The following is an 18,811-nucleotide window of genomic DNA, read 5'->3' on the forward strand; positions in this document are numbered from 1 at the left end:
TGACGGGATGAAAGCAGACCAAAGAAACATGCTACATTTTAAATTCCAACTGTACAAGAAACGTGAAAAGAAGTGCCCTTTATTTACTCAAAGAATAAAAAAAAAATCCGCCACATTCTGCCCAAACTAATCCTCACACAAAGTCAGTTGGTTGATCTGTTTTAATAGTGGTCATTATGTAAAGACGTGAAACATCGACACAGAAACTGAGAGAAACTGTCACCCCCACACACCCACACTAAGACATAATTAACGACAACTGAGTGACTTCCATTCTCATTTCCAATTTCCCCTCTCATTCAGTCCTTTAAACATAATTCAATGGGTTAACCACTCGATTCCTTAACTACAACTGGAAAAGTACCTTCTCCAGCTGCCACATGTCATTCTCCCTCCCCACGTCTCTGCATTCCCATTTCCTCTGCCACTTTCTTACCGATATGCCATACTGGACTGTATTGGCTTACTTTCACCTCTGATTTAAGGTCAAGAAGAACATGTGATGTTTAACTACTTATAGTCACAAATGTTACTTTTTTCTGCATTTGCTCTTTCTTCTTCTACTAAAGCTGCAGGCTGATGCTGGGTTATGACTCCACTGGTTCCACCCACCCTCCACTGCTTTGTCAAACTGGCTAATCTGTAGGTGTGAGCAGGCTATTTGATCCTGGACATCATCACAACTGAGCCTGATGTTGTCCTCGAGTGAACATACTTTCTAGGAGGAGTTACTGGATATTCACTTATCTTGGCTGCCTAGCCTAGGGATTCCTGAGGCCAATTATACTACACCAACTGCTTCTCTATCTAAAACTACAACTGGAAAAGTACCTCTCTCCAGCTGCCACATGTCAACAGAAATGAATGAAATTTCAATGGTCGCTTGGTAATACTGAACTTGAATATTGCTGAAAAGAGAGACATGTTGCCAAAGCTTTTTGTCTTGCGCTCATCAGGATAAATGCAGGAATGTCAAATTTCAAAAGACCTCAACAATTTATACTACAGGAGAAAAGCGTACAGATTGGTTGGCAAGTCGACTCTGATTGGCGAGGTGTTGGGATCTATAGGCTTTCCAAACTCCCTGATAATTCAAAAAATGCACAAGGCCTGAACATATTCCTCTTGGGTGCAGAGAACAAGTCCCTGCACATGAATGTATGTCACCTGTAGCAAGCGTAAATGAGCCATTTTATGAGCTCAAGAGATAATCTTAAATTGGCTGTTATAAATTGTTGTGATCATTTGAAATTTAGCATTCTTGCTTTTGTCCAAATGAGTGCAAGACAAAGAGCTTTAGCAATGTGTTCCTCTTTTCAGAAATTTTCCATGATTGTATGACAATTAAAATCCAATTTAATACGGGTGCACCTCTTCTCAGGTCCATGTACGGACCCATTATTAGATGAATGTATGTACTTTAGTAAAATGTTATTTGCTTATAGATAACCAATCACAATGACCTTTCCCTTGGAGCACTGATTACATTTTTACATAAACAAATGAATTATAAATAGTTGGACAAGACTGTTGATAATGGTATCAAAAAGTGTGTGGAATGGCTTGAAATACTGCATGTATTGAAGGATTACTATTTAATACCTACGTCTGATAAATATTTACCAGTCTGTTCTTACATATAAAAAGTCTTACATTGTGTTTTTATAAAGAGATAACAATGAAGCACCATGGTGACTGACCAGGACACTGTAAAAAAGAGTGGGGTGGGATGTGGATTCATGCCTTTGTTTTTCATCCCACAGTACTGTTAGGAAGCATGTTCCAGAATTTTGCCCCAGCGACAGTGAAGGAACGGCAATATAGTTCCAAGTCAGACTGGTGCATGGCTCGGAGGGGAACTTGCAGGTGGAGGTGTTCCCATGCATTTACTGTCCTTGTCCTTCTAGGTGTAGAAATCATGGGTCTGGAAGATGCTGTCAAAGAGCCTTGGTGAGTTGCTGCAGTGCATCTTGAAGATGGTACACACTGCTGCCACTGTGCGTCAATGGTGGAGGGAGTAAATGTTGAAGGTGGTGGATTGGGTGCCAATCAAGTGGGCTGCTTTGTCCTGGATGGTGTTGAGCTTCTTGAGTGTTGGTGGAGCTGCACTCATCCAGGCAAGTGGAAAGTATTTCATCACACTCCTGACTTCTGCCTTGTAGATGGTGGACAGGATTTGGGGAGTCAGGTGAGTTACTTGCTGCAGAATTCTCAACCTCTGACCTGCTCTTGTAGCCAGAGTATTTATATGGCTAGTCCAGTTCAGTTTCTGGTCCATGGTAACCCCCAGAATGCTGATGCAACATTATTCAATCCATTGAATGAACGCTTGAGGAAAGTTCTTCTGTGAATTTAGACAAAGGAGTGTGGCAAAGCATTCAAGTCATGTAAAAGTCAACTAGTATATGGTACAATGTCCATTCTAATATGTCCAAGAAGATTAAGCTAACATGTGATGCTTCTCCGTAAGGAGTAGGTACTGTGATCTCTCATGTATAGGATATTGGCGAGGAGAGAATGATTGCATTTGCCTCATGTGCTCCGAGTGGCAGTGAGCGAAATTATGCTCAGATAGAACATGAAGCATTGTCTTTGATTTTTGGAGTAAGAAGGTTTCATAAATACTTGTATGGTCATAGTTTCACGATTGAAACTGATCATAAGCCACTGATGGTTATTTTGATTCCAAAGCCTCCAGTACCCATTTTAGCTGCAAATCGAGTGCCGAGATAGGTTTTGACTTTGCATACCAGCATGACATTAAATACAGATGATCAGAAGATCATTGTAATGCTGATGCAATGTCTAGATTACCAGTCCCCTCAGGTCGAGGTAAGAGCCCAACAGGGAGGATGTATTTTTCCTTTCACACGTAGATGAGTTGTCAGTCACAGCAGATGACATTGGTAAAACATGCAGGTATCCTGTATTGGCAAGGGTATACAAATAAATTGCAAATAGGTGGCAAATACAGATAATGGATTTAGAAATCAGGCCATTTTTTATGCATAAAAATGAGTTGTCCATTGATAAAGGTTGTCTTATGTGGGGAGCTAGAGTTGTAATTCCTGAAAGGTACAGATTGCAGTTGCAACATGATCTTCACAATCAACACTTAGGGATGAGCTTGACAAAGAGTCAGTGAGAAGCTAGCTTTGGTGGCCAGGGTTAGATAAGGACATAGAGGGCACAGTGAAACAGTGTAGAGTATGTCAAGCTGTAGAAGAGAAACCGCCATCGGTACTTTAGCCAGTCATTTCCATGGTTGCTAGAGTGTGGCAGAGGCTGCAGATGGGTTTTGAAGGGCAACAGCTTTTCATTGTGACAGATAGCCATCTGAAGTGGGCTGAGGGGTTTCCGATGAATTGAACAACAACTAGCAAAACTCTAGATATTTTGCATAATTTGTTTGCTGCTTATGGGTTGCCAGAGGAAATTGTGTCTGACAACGGGCCTAAGTTTTGTTCAGAAGAGTCTCAAATTTCATGAGAATGAATGGGATAAAACGCACCAGAGTTCCACCATACCATCCTGTTTCAAATAGAGCAGCAGAACACATAGCGCAAATTGTTAAGCATGCTCTTGTTAAACAAACGCTAGATACAAATTGGAAGAAACTTCAGTCATGATTGAATCATATACTGATGATTTTTTTTTGCTTATTTATTGTAACACACCTCACACCACTATCAGCAGAGTGCCAGCTAATATACATCTTAGAAGACATTGTAAAAACCTTAGAGGCAAAAAAAAAAATAGTCATATAAATCATTAAAAGACACCTCCAACTTTAACACATGACAAAGCATTTCTTAGAGGAAGTTGGGGAAAAACCTCAGTTATTGTTTTAAAGCACTGTTAATATTACAATGTTCTTGTAGGAATTGGAATTCTATAGAATGCATATCAGAAAATTTAGTTTGTTGAATGATTTCATCTACACTATTCCTTGAGAATGTATTGAAATTGCTCCTTTTGAACATGAAGGTGAACAGATGACAACTTCTTTATTCTTTAAATAGATTGCTGGTTTAACACCTTGGTGAAGTCTCTTGCTAGTATAACTTACCACACGCTTGTCAATAATTGATAAGAGCCTGGCTGAGGACAGACATCTAACCACTATTTCAGTGACATAAATTTGATTTTACATATTACATGAAACATCAAACTCAGAGATAGCCTTTGATATTATTGGTAACAGTTTTGGAATTTCTGACATGGAAGGCGCTGGTGTAAATGTAAACTTTGCCTGATATTTGGCCTAGTAAGTTTTAATACTCCTAGCTCTTCAGCCTTGCGCTTGTTCCAGTCTGATGAATTTTTTATCTGCTTCAGACTATCTAATTAGACTGCATTAAAACTCCCATGAAAGACATGTTCACAGCATCAATGTGTTGCTAAGAGTCTTTAGGTTTGAAAATCAATTTTGGACTAGGACTGATTTCAGTCATTTTGGGACAAGTTGAACTGAGCCAAATGGCCTAATTAAATCCAATCCAGTTAGGTTTATACCTTTCCCCTGACATTTGTGAAAATACTAACTCATGCCATGATAAGCGACTGGCGAGCCGGTGAGAGCCCCACGTCACCTCTTTTAGGGAAGGCCTGCCAAATTAACTGCCACACAGGCACATAACTGGACAGCAGCAGGGCTCCCCCGAGGTCAGTGGAAGTCCTGTTTGCTGAGAGCTGCTGGCCAATCAGAGGCTGGCAGCTCTACTGAATGGCAACGCCACCAAGGAGCTAGTGGCACTTGCTGGTACAACATCCACTCAAAGGATTCCAAGCTATGGGTGAGTGATGGCGGTGGGGGGTGTTGGGGGTGGGGCTGCGTCGCAAGGGGGAGGGAGAGTGGGTCAGCAGCATTGTAAGGGCCACCACCCCCACCCAACCACTTCCCAATGCAGAATCCCTCAATCAGGCACTGAATGCCTTTGCATGAAGAACACCACTGGAAGCCTGCAAGCAACCCCACACGGGTTTGTTTGTCATGTTCACTGCATGATGAGTTCCCCTCCCAACGCTGGGTTAATATCAGCTGTGGTGGGATGAAGCCCTTAAGTGGGCATTAGTTGCCAACGTAAGTGCCTCAATTGGTGGCGCGGTGAGAAGGCTATCCACGGGTCTTCCTGTCACAGACTTAAATCAGGGTGAAGGCGGAAAGGTGGTGGGGTCCCCGCCTGCCACCCTCCTGCCCAATTAAATGCCTCCACACCACCAAACTTGCCACAGAGGAGGGCATTAAATTGCACCCATGATAATGGTAGTAGTAACCCTCTGGTACCCCTCTTCAAATATAACTCTAAATAATGTATTAGTGAAGATTTTGTGCAGGCTTCACAGAGAGGCCAGATTCTATTCTCACTCAGTATGCAATTCCAATAGGGATCATGGGATTTTGCAGGAAATCTGGTCAAATCTTCCCTTCCCTATGTCAAGGTTGCTGATGCCGATTGCAGTGCATTCATTACTGCTTTACCTGAAGTCTTGAAACTCAACACATATTAAAGCTGGGACCTTCCAGGCCTAATATGGCTCATTAGCAAAATATACCCACTCAGATAATTGGGAAGCCAGTTTATATGTATTTTTTTTTAAATGGTGCAATGAATATTTAAAGGAATAAACCTCACTGTGCACAGCATGTCTGGCACCATTCTCTGTAAATTGCCATAGGTTCCTTCAGTAACAAAGATAAGTTTGTTTTTAAATGCTTTCGTTTTAATTTATTATCTTTCTTTATAAATCATTATCAATAAATGATTGTCTACTCAATGTTACCTATTTCCCCAATTAGCATACATAGTGTAGTGTGGGACAGTATATGTAATGCATCCATAGCAGGGTGGGATTATCAGTTTTTGGCAATAGAGTGGTGAGGTATGGATCATTAGTCAGTGAACTGACCAGTGAAAATGGTGAAGGATTTGTACATCGTCCTATGTACATAAGATTTATGTCTGAAGCCTACCAGCATAAAGGTGAGTTTGCATTTACATCTTTCAATATGATCATGAGAGGGGGTGGAAGGAATTAATTTATCTCCTCGTTCCTTGAACGACATGAGAAATTTTCACACTAGACTCTGGGATGAGAATTGAATCTGAAATTGGAGTCCATTCTTACTGTTGTCAATATGAACAATAGTTTATAAGGGAATTGAATTCTTCAGTCAAAATGCTGTTAGTTAGCCAGCTTGACTGATATAAAGAAACTATGTTAACTGAAGGATAATATCAACATAAAAATAACAATGTCCTCATAAATCTACTCTCCAACAGGGCTGGATAACAAATAGGAATAGCAATTCTGGCTGATTTTCGAAGGCTTAACTTTGTTGTTGCAAGCTATCATTCCAACAGAATTTCTGTTAAAATTGTTCCATTAATCTGTCGCTGACAGGTGCCCAGCTTTGGCAGAATGCAACGATTGAGGTTGGACATCTATATTATGGGTCAGAGGAAACAAAATACATTAAAATCTAACTGCAAATGGAAACAAACATTTGTAAGAACAGTTGTGGGACAATAATCTCCCTTTAACAATCCTCTTTAAGCAGGCCAACTCACAGAACTACCAATGATTTTCATGCTTTCTTGATGCTACTGTTCTTAACCTAACTCGAACAAACATAACATAAATGAATACAGGTCTATGTTTCATTCTTATAAAAACAAAAAGCTAAAAGCTACTGCGGGTGCTGGAAATCCAAAACAAAAACAGAATTACCTGGAAAAAATTGGGGAGAAAGGGGGGGAAGAGACACATTGAGGGTGTGGTGTGATGATTGTGGAGATGAGCAGATAATCAAAAGATGTCACAGACAAAAGGGTCAAAGAGGTGTTGAAGGTGGTGGTCTTTGTCTGAGAAAAGTGCTAATTAAGAATGGAAGACAGGATATTCAAAGTACAGCTCTAGTGGGGGTGGGGTGGAAAGACTAAAGGTTTTAGTTTTAGATTTAAAAATAATGGAAATAGGTGGGGAAAGAAGAATCTATATAAATTATTGAAAAAAAAGCGGGGGGGGGGAAAGAAACGGGGTGGAGATGGGGGGAGGGGGAGTTTAAGATCTAAAGTTGTTGAATTCAATATTCAGCCCGGAGGGCTGTAAAGTGCCTAGTCGGAAGATGAGGTGCTGTTCCTCCAGTTTGCGTTGGGCTTCACTCGAACAATGCAGCAAGCCAAGGACAGACATGTTGGCAAGAGAACAGGGTGGAGTGTTAAAATGGCAAGCGACAGGGAGGTTTGGGTCTTTCTTGCGGACAGACCGCAGGTGTTCCGCAAAACGGTCGCCCAGTTTGCGTCTGGTCTCTCCAATGTAGAGGAGACCGCATTGGGAGCAATGAATGCAGTAGACTAAGTTAGGGGAAATGCAAGTGAAATGCTGCTTCACTTGAAAGGAGTGTTTGGGCCCTTGGACGGTGAGGAGAGAGGAAGTGAAGGGGCAGGTGTTGCATCTTCTGCGTGGGCATGGGGAGGTGCCATAAGTGGGGGTTGAGGAGTAGGGGGTGATGGAGGAGTGGACCAGGGTGTCCCGGAGGGAACGATCCCTACGGAATGCCGTCAAGGGGGGTGAAGGGAAGATGTGTTTGGTGGTGGCATCATGCTTCATTCATATGTTTCATTCTTGACCATCTCAGTTAGAAAAGAATCCTGTTCACTTAGAGGAACTATATGATCACATTGATAGAGGATGAAACCACAATTGCATGTAACTTCCAAAAGTATTTAAGCACTTAAGTACAAACTGTTTTTGTTTACCATATGAGTGTTTCATACAACTGTCTTTCACTGTCTTGTCAGATTCTATCAATTAATGGCTTAATTACACTTAAAGTAAATCCTGTTCCATAAAATTTTCAACACAATTCATAACATTGAGAATTAATAAGCAATGGTAAAATAAACTATTTTGAATAAAAGGTTTTCAATGTAAAATGATGGTGTTAACAAAGTAAACTACAATTTCAGAATGTCCATTTTAAGATTGAAAGCCACATTACGGGACTTATCGATAGTACACAAGTCCTGAAATAATGTCAAACATTCCTCCTTCATTCCTGGCTTGGATAATTCATTCTCACCTCTCATTCCTTTAGACATGTGTAGGTTTGCCCAATAGATGCAATACAAACATCTCTGACTCTCATTTGCAGTAATTGTAATACAAACATTCCTAGCAGTTACAATAATTTAAAGCCAGATCATTATATACCATTCTGAACCAAAATGATAGGCACAGCAAAGTTCCCAGTTCACATAAATACAACGTAAACACATTTAATTCACAAACCAAGGTAAGATAACAATACATTCCAAACAGTCATAGGTTCACTTCAACCCAGTATATTATCTCTTTCAATAACGAAAAGCTTTTCCAGCTTCAGTAATGCACAGTTCATTTCCCTATTTCAGTTGCAGAACTGATTCTCCTCAAGTTTCTATTGGGTGATGTTCTAAGTTAGGAGGGGAGAAATTTACAACCATCAATTATAATTACAAATTAGTAATGATCTTGGAATAACCTAAATAGATCAGCAGAATAAATGTGTTACAGTAAGGTACAGCTAATTGGATGTGTAAAGGGGGTGTAGCCTGATGGTTACTCTACTACGCATGTTTTGATCATATTCCCATATTCAACCAATCTGGACAATTGTCTGAGGAGGCAAAGTTGCTATAAAGGCATAAGAACCATTACAGGTTGAGGCCTATAGCCATTGTCAAATAGCAACAGACACGCTGGCATAAAATTCACTGTTAACTATAGCAGGATTGTACGTTCCTCCTGTGATGTCGTGCAGCCCTCCCTGCAGTAAAACACTGATAGGATGGTATTTCCGTTGGAACTAATAATGCCTGGAGTTAGAGAAGTACTTGGTAAATGTGACTCTCCTCCCAAAAGCCCAAGATTTTTTCCAAAAGAAATAAGGAGACCAACACGAGAAGGGAAATAAGTCAATAAAAATGACCCAGGAGGGCATGTTCTCTCTAGTCAACTGAATCTCAGGGACCAAGACCAATTGTAATGTTTCAACTATAATGCATTGGGCTTTGAGCATGCCCAATCATTTAAAACCACCTAATGCGCGTTGGGCACTTTCCAGTAGAGTCATAGAGTTTTACAGCACAGAAAGAGGCCCTTCGGCCCACTGTGTCCGCGCCATTCATCAAGCCTCGATCTACTCTAAGCATCATTAAAATAATTTGCATATCATAGAGTCACAATATATGTTACTGGAAATCAATTCTGAAAAATGCAATAAAGAAGAAAATAAAATCATAACAAGCAACTAAAAACAAGAGTTGCCATGCTGCCTAATTGTAAGTTGAATATTTAAGATCAAGGAATGTCAGTAAGGTTAGATGCCTCCTCTACAGGCATGGTTTATATTTGAGTACCTCTACAACCTCACATGCCTTCATCTGTAATTTTCTTCTGTTTCACAAATTACCATGTACCCAACCCCCACCATTCATCTGACTCTTGGATATCTCCCCCTCTCTTGGCCCCACCATTGGACATTTAACTTCAACCACCCAGGGCCTACTTTTTCTAATTCCAGACCCTCCTTGAAACCTACTTCATTGAACAATGTTTTGGTCACCCCTCCAAATCTCTCTTCCTTATTTCAACAAGTGTTTTTCCTCACACCTCTGTTAAGGGCCTTGAAATGTCTTTCTATGTTTAAAGCACTATATAAATGCAAGTTGCTGTTGATTTTATAGAATTCATTGATAAGAAAGGAAAACTGCAGAAAAGCAATATTTGATTTATTGAGGTGATATCTTTCTATGGACTATGTACAACATTCACTACAATGGTGCATCTCTAACATATTTAGGATCAAGTAGTAAGATAAAATAGTCCTTTGTGGTTGATTTAAACAGATTGTAATGACTAACTACAAATACATTGATTAGTTAGTTTCCTTGTTACGAAAACAGCCTTGGTCCTGATTCTAATCATCATTCACCTGTGTTAGCTTAACATATCAAATTCACCAACAATGCATGCCAATTTATGACAAGTGCATACTGATTAGAATTAAGTATTTGGTCCTTGCCCAGCATTTGGGGCTTGGAATTATACTGTAGCTGGTTTTCAATAAAAACTTGTCAGCACAGTTATGAACATTCAAATTCCAGCATTACACAACCATGAAAATCCATAGCCTCAAATGGTCCAACCCCTTCCCTGGCTCATTCAGATTGCAATGTCAGTTAACTTTGATAATATGCATCGCAATCCAATATCCTAATAAAGACAGACTGCAACATGAGTTGGACACAATGAACCAAAACTTTGAATTTGATTTCCTTCTATAAAGGCACTCATCTGTAAAGCTATAATTATTTGTTAGAAATAGATTCCTTCGTATATTTATAATGGCAGTTGCAAAACTAGAAATAACACAGGTTAGCCAATATTCCATTTTTAATTACTTTAACTGTGCTTAGCATTTCTAATATTTAGTGCAGACAACAATAAGGACAGTACGTTCAGGATGTTGGCATCAGATGAAGATTCAAGTTTAATTCTGCAGTGTATGTACCAGTGAAAATCTGACTTGACGACATTACCTACATTGGTATTGTGAATCAGAGAACTATGAAGTATTTGATATGACTTTTATTCCAGTTGCAAGTTATACTATTTGCAAGCAATAGAGCTGGCCTAAATGAGTGGAATCAAACTACATGATCAGATATTATCCTGATTATACCATATTGCTTTCATTTTATTTTGTTCTTGATTATCATCATGGCTTTATTTATTTTAGGAGTTCGGGCAATTTCTGCTGTGTACACATGAGGATGTGTCACAATCTTTATGTGGACGTGGGACCAAATGGTTTAAAAATGTGTTATCATGCTTAAGTGAGAGAAAAAAAACACAAGTTCTCTTGACACTTATGGTACAAAGTGAAAGGTTAAGCCTTTTCATAACTCTAATATAAAGATCTTGTGCAGTCCTTTGTTATTTAAGCCTTAAATCTTTTGCCTTTGACTATGCATTTATCAGCGTACATCTTCCAGTCAGAGTAAGGTGGTCTGGGTCATGAATTTTGAACTATGGCACTTCATAATTGAGCAGAAGGGGAGGTGGCACAATTCTGTAGAACTAGTCCATTTATGTCTGCTTGTGCCTCTCAGATAGCCCCTCCATCCACCAATACTACATTGAGTTTATTATAGCAGCCTGGCCATAACATAATTAATCAAATAAGATCAGTGGTTGAGGTGACAGGCAGCCCTTAATCTCAAACATTTATATTTCTGAGAATGGGATGAAGAGTTTGCCACCAGTTATAAAGTGATGTTGGAACATTGGGCCAATTTGTGTGTCAGGTCCTTAAAGACTCCAGATAAAGCTTTTGAATTATTCATGCTTCTCGATTGTCCTATTCACAACGATGCACGTCTGCTTATTTTAACATTTTATGACACGGAGGGAGCTTAGAGCAAACAGCAGCTTATATAGTGTCTGATTCTTCTGGTGGAATCCTGTAACAATTTGAGTTCCATGTATTAAAAAAAACCTCTTTGGGATTTCTATAGTTTTCTGGTTCAGAATCTCACTTTCCAACCATCTTTGGACATTTCAGTTGAAGCCTGCTAAATGACCGACTCATTTACTTGATTACTGGTCATAATCTTGTCTCCTTTTGTGCAGGCCCTTAATTTTCTCACTACCCTTTTGCTGTACCATTTCCCTTCCCTACTGACTAGTTATTTTATATCAAGATTGTTGTTCAAAGGTTGAACTTCAGGCAATTGGTTTTAGTGAATGAAAACATAATTTAGACGAATGAAAAATTGCCATCAATTGACGGGTCACTTTTTAAATGTTATTGAGGAGGATTCCATTTGATTGGTTATGTTTAGAATACTAATTAAATGGTCATTATTGCAGCATTGGATTTTTTGATCTTTCTCTTACCAATTTTCTTTTCTGTTGTGAAGAGGAAATTGACTCCTTATTCGAGATCCACTAACTCAACATAGGCTTGGCTTCAGACATGAGCATTTTCTGATCTCTATCGCTCAGCCACTTACTAGATGAAGTTGCTAAACTGTGCAAACTTGGAAGATCCCAGTTTCGACATTCTGTCTGTGGTGAGTTAGCTGCTTTCAGTCCTGTGCAACTAGCTACACTGGATAAATTTGCTGACCCATTGGGGGAGCCTATTGAGTCATTTTTAAAAATGTATGTAGAAATACAGTGGGATTCAGTCACCAGAAACAATCATGTAAAAATGAACTACGAAAGCAAATGTGGTTGGATAGTTCAGTCATGAGAAATCAGTTGTGTTGCAGAATCCTTGGGGTAGAAAATGGTCTGCACCCATCTGTGGGCACCAAATTGGCATGGTACACACAACCCATGCCTGGGTGCTGTTAAGAAGTGAAACTGTGCCCACCCCCCCCCCACCCCGCCCCCCTGCTACACCGCCACTGTAACCCATTAACATTGAACAGGCTGGCTGCCAACGCTACTCATGTTGCTGCCAGTGCTACTTACGTTGCTCATTGGAGCTTGCCCAGTTGGGGCTCTGGAAATGAGATGTCCATGACACTATTTAGAAGGAGTCTGCATCAGGTGGACTTTGGCTGCTGAATACTAGATTCTGTTGTGGACACCAGACATGCCTAAAACAGCTGTCTTGAGAGCCCTCTGGTTCTCATGTGCTGCACTGGTGATCCTAGTGAGTGTAGTCCACCAGTGATGGGAGATGCTTTTCCAACTGGGGGAGGGAGGGGTATGATTGGGGAAATTCCTGACAGGTGACCAGTCAAGATGTGGAGGGGCACTGCATCCAGGACATAGCTGCAATGCCACAAGAAATCCAATCACCATGGTGACCTTGATGAGATGGGATCAGGGAGTGTTCAGGTGACTGTCTCTTGATTATTTGCTGTTTGACAGTCAGCATAAATTCCACCGCTCCCCATCCCCATTTCTTTCTTCTCATCCTCAACTTGCTCATCATCCTGAAGCTTTGACTACCTCTTCAGTTGGTTCCAAGGGCTTAGAGCAAACATACCATGCAAATTCAACCATGAATTTCAAGACCCCAAGACACTGCATTGCAGAATTCCTCCTAAATGGTTGAGACTGTGGAACCTCTGCTTAAGAAGGTTGATGTTTAATTAAAGCATTGGTGGACACATGGATCAAATTAAAGCACTCATTGGGTTCTGTGTTCCTGTACCTGACAGAAAGCATGAGCCAAGAGAAGGGCTACCATCTCTTGGTGACCAACCTGATGTACAATAGTTTGGGTAAAATACAGGGGATATTGAGGATTGGGTCAGATTTAAGTCAAAATGTCTACTGCCAGAAAACCATGCACAGACCTGCATGACGTTTGCCTGTTTTCACATACTGCCTACACATTGAGGGAGTGGAATCCCTTCCTGTTGACATTCAAGTGCAGGCCATAACACAGAGCATGCAAGGTGTGGGTGTAGTCTTGTGTTCATGGGCAGCCTGCAATCATGGAAAAGCTCCTGGCCATCTTATCCTGCTTCACTGTCTCCATGGGAAAGGAAATGAATTTGTTACGTCCTGGACCAGAGAACCTCGGGGACATCCCTGATACAGCAATACACAGCACACTGAGTGATGCCACCTGATGTTTCCTGGAATGGCTATGTGGCATAGAAACTCAGAGCCGCGGTGATAATGCAAGCCACAGGCAGTGCTGTCCATACCCTGGTTTGGCACTCAAGTTTATACTACAATAGGCGACCACTTCCTTTTTGAAGCAGAGAGGTCTAGTACGCTGCTCATCAGTGAACTTGCCGTACGATGGTTCCTGAAGCCCTTTGGCCGGACATCCTTCTCCCTTTTCTTGCAGCAAATGCAGTTCTGCAGGTTGTTTCTTGCTGGTGCTGTTGTTCCTCTGCTGGCAGCCATAATGGTGGATCTAGCAGGACACCCACGACAGCAGCAATTGTGAAGGATTGTAAAGGTGATAATAAAGCCGTACCTCTGTAAAAAGAAAGGACTTAGGAGCAGGGTAGGCCATTCAGCCCTTTGAGCCTGCTCCGCCATTCAATAAGATCATGGCAGATCTGGTCGTGGTCTCAGCTCCTGCCTGCAACCTTACCCTCCCACCCGCCCCAAGCCTTGACTCCCTTCTTTATCGAAAATCTGTCCAACTCAGCCTTAAATAAATTCAATGACCTAGCCTCCACTGCTTCTGGGGAAGGGGCTTTCACAGAATGACCCTCTGAGAGAAAAACATTTCTCCTCATCACTGTCTTAAAAAGGAGACCTTTTATTCTTAAACTGTGCCTGGAATTTTCCAGCCCCACCATCTGCAGGATCCTCCAGTCCCGCCAAGATTTCAATGGCTCGCTGGCCCTGCCGCGGGGAACCCGCTGAAGGGGGGCTGGAAGATTCCGGCCTGTGTCTCTAGTTCTAGACTCCCTCACAAGGGGATACATCCTCCTGGTAAAGGTAGATTGAAGATGTTCTAAAGTACTGCTATGACAGCCAAAATTGTTCCACAAACACCCTGAAATGACTAAACAAGTGACTTACTTTAATGGAGGGGGAAGAGCAATTTGAATAGCAGCTGTGAAGGCTGCTTCTTGACTGATGCCTCCAAGATTTACTAGGTCGGCTTAAGAACCGAGTTATCATGGATTGGTACAAACTAATTTCTCCATTGGGTCCTAAATCAGTGCAAGGACCCTCAATAAAATATTTTAATTGGCTTTAGGCAAGTATTTGGGACCATTTTAGTGATCTACGCACTTTGGGTGTGCGCAATCTACACTACAAATTGTTATGTTGTGGACCAGTTTCACACCCAAAAAAGCAGGGGAAGTGAGGTTCAGTTTTGTCTCTCCCTTCCCCAACTTGTACCTTCAGAAGGATCATCTCATCTCTAAAGAAATTTTGTCTTTTAATATATATCCATTACAAATGTTAAGTATAATGTTCAATAGGGATATTCTTCTTGAGTCTCTAATTGCTCAGCAGCTGTGTAGAATACTCGAAGTGTTTAGTAAATTGTAGCTTTTTGCCAATTGGAATTAAATGACTGTTCTAGGACCTTCCCCAATGTGCACATCTGGATCAGAGGAAAAGTAGGAGGTTTTGAAAATGATTGTACAATTTTTTTTTTCTTAAATAGTCTGTAACTTATTTTGGCAAAGCATTGCCTTTAATTAAGAACACTGGGCCTGTAGACCACATTTAGAGTTTGACTTTCCTTCAAGTGAGGCAGACTGCCCCCTCCTTCTTTAAATGCTTACATCCAAGATGTTTATGAGCTGTTCTGTGATATTTAGTTACAATTTGTGCTGAGCTGCACAAAGCTGTTTGAGAAATTGTCATCTTAATCTTTGTAAACCTTCCAATGCCAAGCGCTTTCATAAAATCTCACTTACATCATTTTGTGACGAGCCTCGACCACCAGCCTTTGAATGGAACAGATTAACAGAACAGAAGAATATGTGGCTTTGACGTACATACAGTAGAAGCCTCTCCATGGGAGCACCCTGTTAGTGGGCACAGGTCTTATTTTAAGTTAATGTTCCTGTTAACAGGATGCCCATTAGCTGGTGAGCGCTGTAGTGTTACTTATGGAGACAGAGTAATATGGAGACAGCAGGTATCTGGAAGTTGGTCAGGAGCAGTGGTATGAGCTATTGGTAACTAAACTCTTGTAAATCCCACATGACCGTTGAATTCTCTTTAAATCTGGAATGCTATTTAATTAAGCCTTTGCTTTTGGTGATTCTAGTGCTCAACAGTAATGAACTGAAGCATTTTTCAGAAAATGGAACTTTCATTGTAACCGAACAAAACATTAAAGTGATATTTGGAATTTAGTGTAACTCTTTGTTAAACTTAATTTAATTTTCCCCATTTCCCTTTTCAAATTTTACCAGTGTTGCCACCACTGCAATACTTCCTCTTTTGGCTAGGAGGCTTGGGCGGTTGAGGTAGCAGACTTCTCTATGGTCACTGATAACCAAATTTGGCATAGGCTTATCTTTGTTATTCGAGTGTAAAGCAAAAATTAAAAAGAAAGTCACACTTTGTGAAGCAAATACTTAAAAACTCTTTTTCACAATGATTACCATTTTCAGGTGAAATGACTGAATGAGAGGTAGGCTATATGTACTGTAGTGAAGTGAATATAACCTAATTTATATAAACAGCATAAAATGCCAGTTACATTGATGGCATGAAGATGACATCAGTTTACCCTTAGTTACTGCCTTTGATATATTTTTCCCATTCATTGTTTCTGAGCCAGTTGCAATTTTACTTTCATGTTGCAGCACACACAATAGTAAAAAATTTTGCACTTCCACAAATGCATTCTCATATTCTATCGAAATGAAAAGAGTTTGAGATTGCAATGATACACTGGGGAGAAATGGTTCATGTTCAGCTTGCTGGGTGAAATGCGCCAACCAAAGTTGTAATTGGCCTCTTGAATAAAACAATTACATGCTCAAACCCACAAGTTGAGAACAAAACAGTTCAATTTTAAAAACCGTGGCTGGAATAGATCTCTTTCACTGAGACCACAGTTGGGATTACTCATTGAAAACAGTGCAGAAGTACTCACTAAAGGTAACTGCTGTACTTTATAGGTGTTACTGCCAGAATCACATAAGTAACATAAGGAACTGATAATAGCCTTCAGCACTCCCAACCAGATACTCCAGTTGGAAGACAGCTCACAGTGGAATAGCAATGAAGCTGAAAGGAAGCTAGTACCTGAAGTGATATTCTCAGTTGAGCAAAATCAAATGTTCAGACATGTATTATTTTCATTTAGTGAGTGTAAAATTTTATCTGGATCACTCTTGAATATCGAAATTTGGGATAAGTTTTGCTCTTAAATAAATGGCAACTTCCAAGTGCCATATTGTTCCGCAAATTTATCGAAAATGGTAAACTTTAAGTTGTACAATGGGAATAAAACAACTTGTAATGTGCTTTGGAAAGTGCCTCGAACTTAGAATAGAAGAAATGTAAATGAATATTTTAATCATTTAGCAATTTAACAATTCGAGTCTGGTTTTGGTGTTCCTACTAATAGAGTAAGAAAGTGTAGCCCAACCAATTAGAGGGCTGAGGTCAGGACTTCAGATACAGTTTGAAGCGAGGAAGTCAGTGGTACAATTTGAAGAAACATTGTAATTTAACACATTCAATCTAAAGCAATAATTAAGTCTTGTTTTCTGGCCATCAAGGGCAAAATTCAAGATCTGGTTTACAGCTAAACCATTTCATCTCAATCCAGGAAAAGAATACGCTTTTGACCTCCCTGTTAGGAATCGGGGCCGTGGGATGGGGGGGAGGTGTTGGATAATGGTGAACCATTCCTGTAAAGAAATAGCTTTCGTCAGATGGAAATGTTAGCTTTGAAAAAGTGATTAATCCTTGTGGTCAATGCTGACTTCAAACTGTGTCTGATGTGCTATAAGTTTATTACAAGGCAAAGAGTTGGAAAATAATGACTTGGTTGCTGCGCTGTTGGTCACAGCTCCTACCTTTCTGTCCTGTGAAGCCACAGATTCACTCTTAAATACCAAAGCTGTTGAAATCATTAATTCACTCAACCCGATATGCAAAGCATTTTGATCTGTTCCATTTCATTTCGTTGTTGTATAACTTGTAGTCATTGGAAAGCTGCACTGAACTGAACTTACTAGAACTAGTGATACATCTTCAAAAAGATTACTCTTAGACTGTGAGGTTTCCTGCCTTGAAAGACAAAAGAGGCCTGTACTCACCCCGCAAGAAGGTCTGTGGATAGGTTGTAAATGAATCGAATATACTGTTGGATGCCATGGTCCGGTACAGATGATACTCTCGGTCCTTGTGGTTTTTTTCCTTTGTCACTCTTTAGAACGTTACACTGAAATAAGCAAGAGAAAGCTGAAAAATCCCAAAGGAAACTGAGTGTCTGTTTGTAACCAAGAGTCTGGGTTTATACTGCCACAGGAATGCTCAGCCACAAGCTTAGCAAGAGCTATATGCAGGCACTCAAAATAAAGAGCGATTATGAAGAAGCAGCAGCAGTGGAAGTGTGGCATCTCTATGAAGTCCCTCAATGAGGGGGGTACTGCTTACCGTAAATGCGGAGGGTCCAGCTAGGGTTGGAGGTGGGGTGGGTAGCCTGCTTAAAAAAATATATAAATCCGCTGAGGTTCAGGTGCAGTCTTGAGATGTAGGCTGCACCGCACTTGTGGTTCTGTGGTTCAAAGTGAGGCCCGAGAGAGTGTCGGCTCAACCAGAGCTCTGTGCCTGAAGAATCTCCAGCTAGTCACTTGCTCATTGGAAAACCGTCTCACATGGTACATGAGGTCATCAAACTTCTTTAAGTATGTGGCCCTTGCTATTGGTTTAGAGCAGAAGATTGGTGAGCCCGTGGTTGAGCTCTTCAAAATTTGGTCGAATCACTGGGAATTTCTTGTGGCTAGCAAGTTGTGAGAGAAACGCCTGCATTAAATACTGTAGCTGCTATGATAATATCTGATAATAACGATGCTCCGTTTTGATCTGAGGCTTTTTCTCTTTACTGGTTAGTTTCACTCCCTGTGTGAGCTCTTCTGTCTTTGTGGCTCGCAATGTGTGTAGCACCGAACAGTCGTGGTTTCAGTCCAAACCCCCAAAAAAACAGTTGATGTTCTCAGAACTCAGGGCTTGAGTTTACCGATCCATATGTTTGAGTTCTGCCAGCCCATGTGTTTGTCTGACAGTATAGCACTATATGACTTTAACTTTTCTCAACCATTTGTGATAGCTGTGCCTGGTTGAGGCTGGG

The 18,811-nt window shown here is 40.6% G+C and overlaps 1 protein-coding gene across 1 annotated transcript in view; it reads right to left on the reverse strand.

Moving 5' to 3' along the window:
- The window catches only part of LOC144695968 (runt-related transcription factor 3-like), a 154,760-nt gene extending 136,509 nt beyond the window's left edge, over positions 1-18,251 (reverse strand). The window contains exons 1-2 of the mRNA XM_078567091.1: positions 18,118-18,251; positions 17,778-17,902 (exon numbers count right to left, since the gene is read on the reverse strand). Of these exons, the coding sequence (XP_078423217.1) occupies positions 17,778-17,835 (58 nt within the window). The 5' untranslated portion in view covers positions 17,836-17,902; positions 18,118-18,251. The remainder of the gene's footprint in view (positions 1-17,777; positions 17,903-18,117) is intronic.
- Between the last annotated feature and the right edge of the window lie 560 nt (positions 18,252-18,811).

The sequence above is a fragment of the Cetorhinus maximus genome, chromosome 21 (assembly GCF_964194155.1).
Source record: "Cetorhinus maximus chromosome 21, sCetMax3.hap1.1, whole genome shotgun sequence".
Taxonomy (NCBI): Eukaryota; Metazoa; Chordata; class Chondrichthyes; order Lamniformes; family Cetorhinidae; genus Cetorhinus; species Cetorhinus maximus.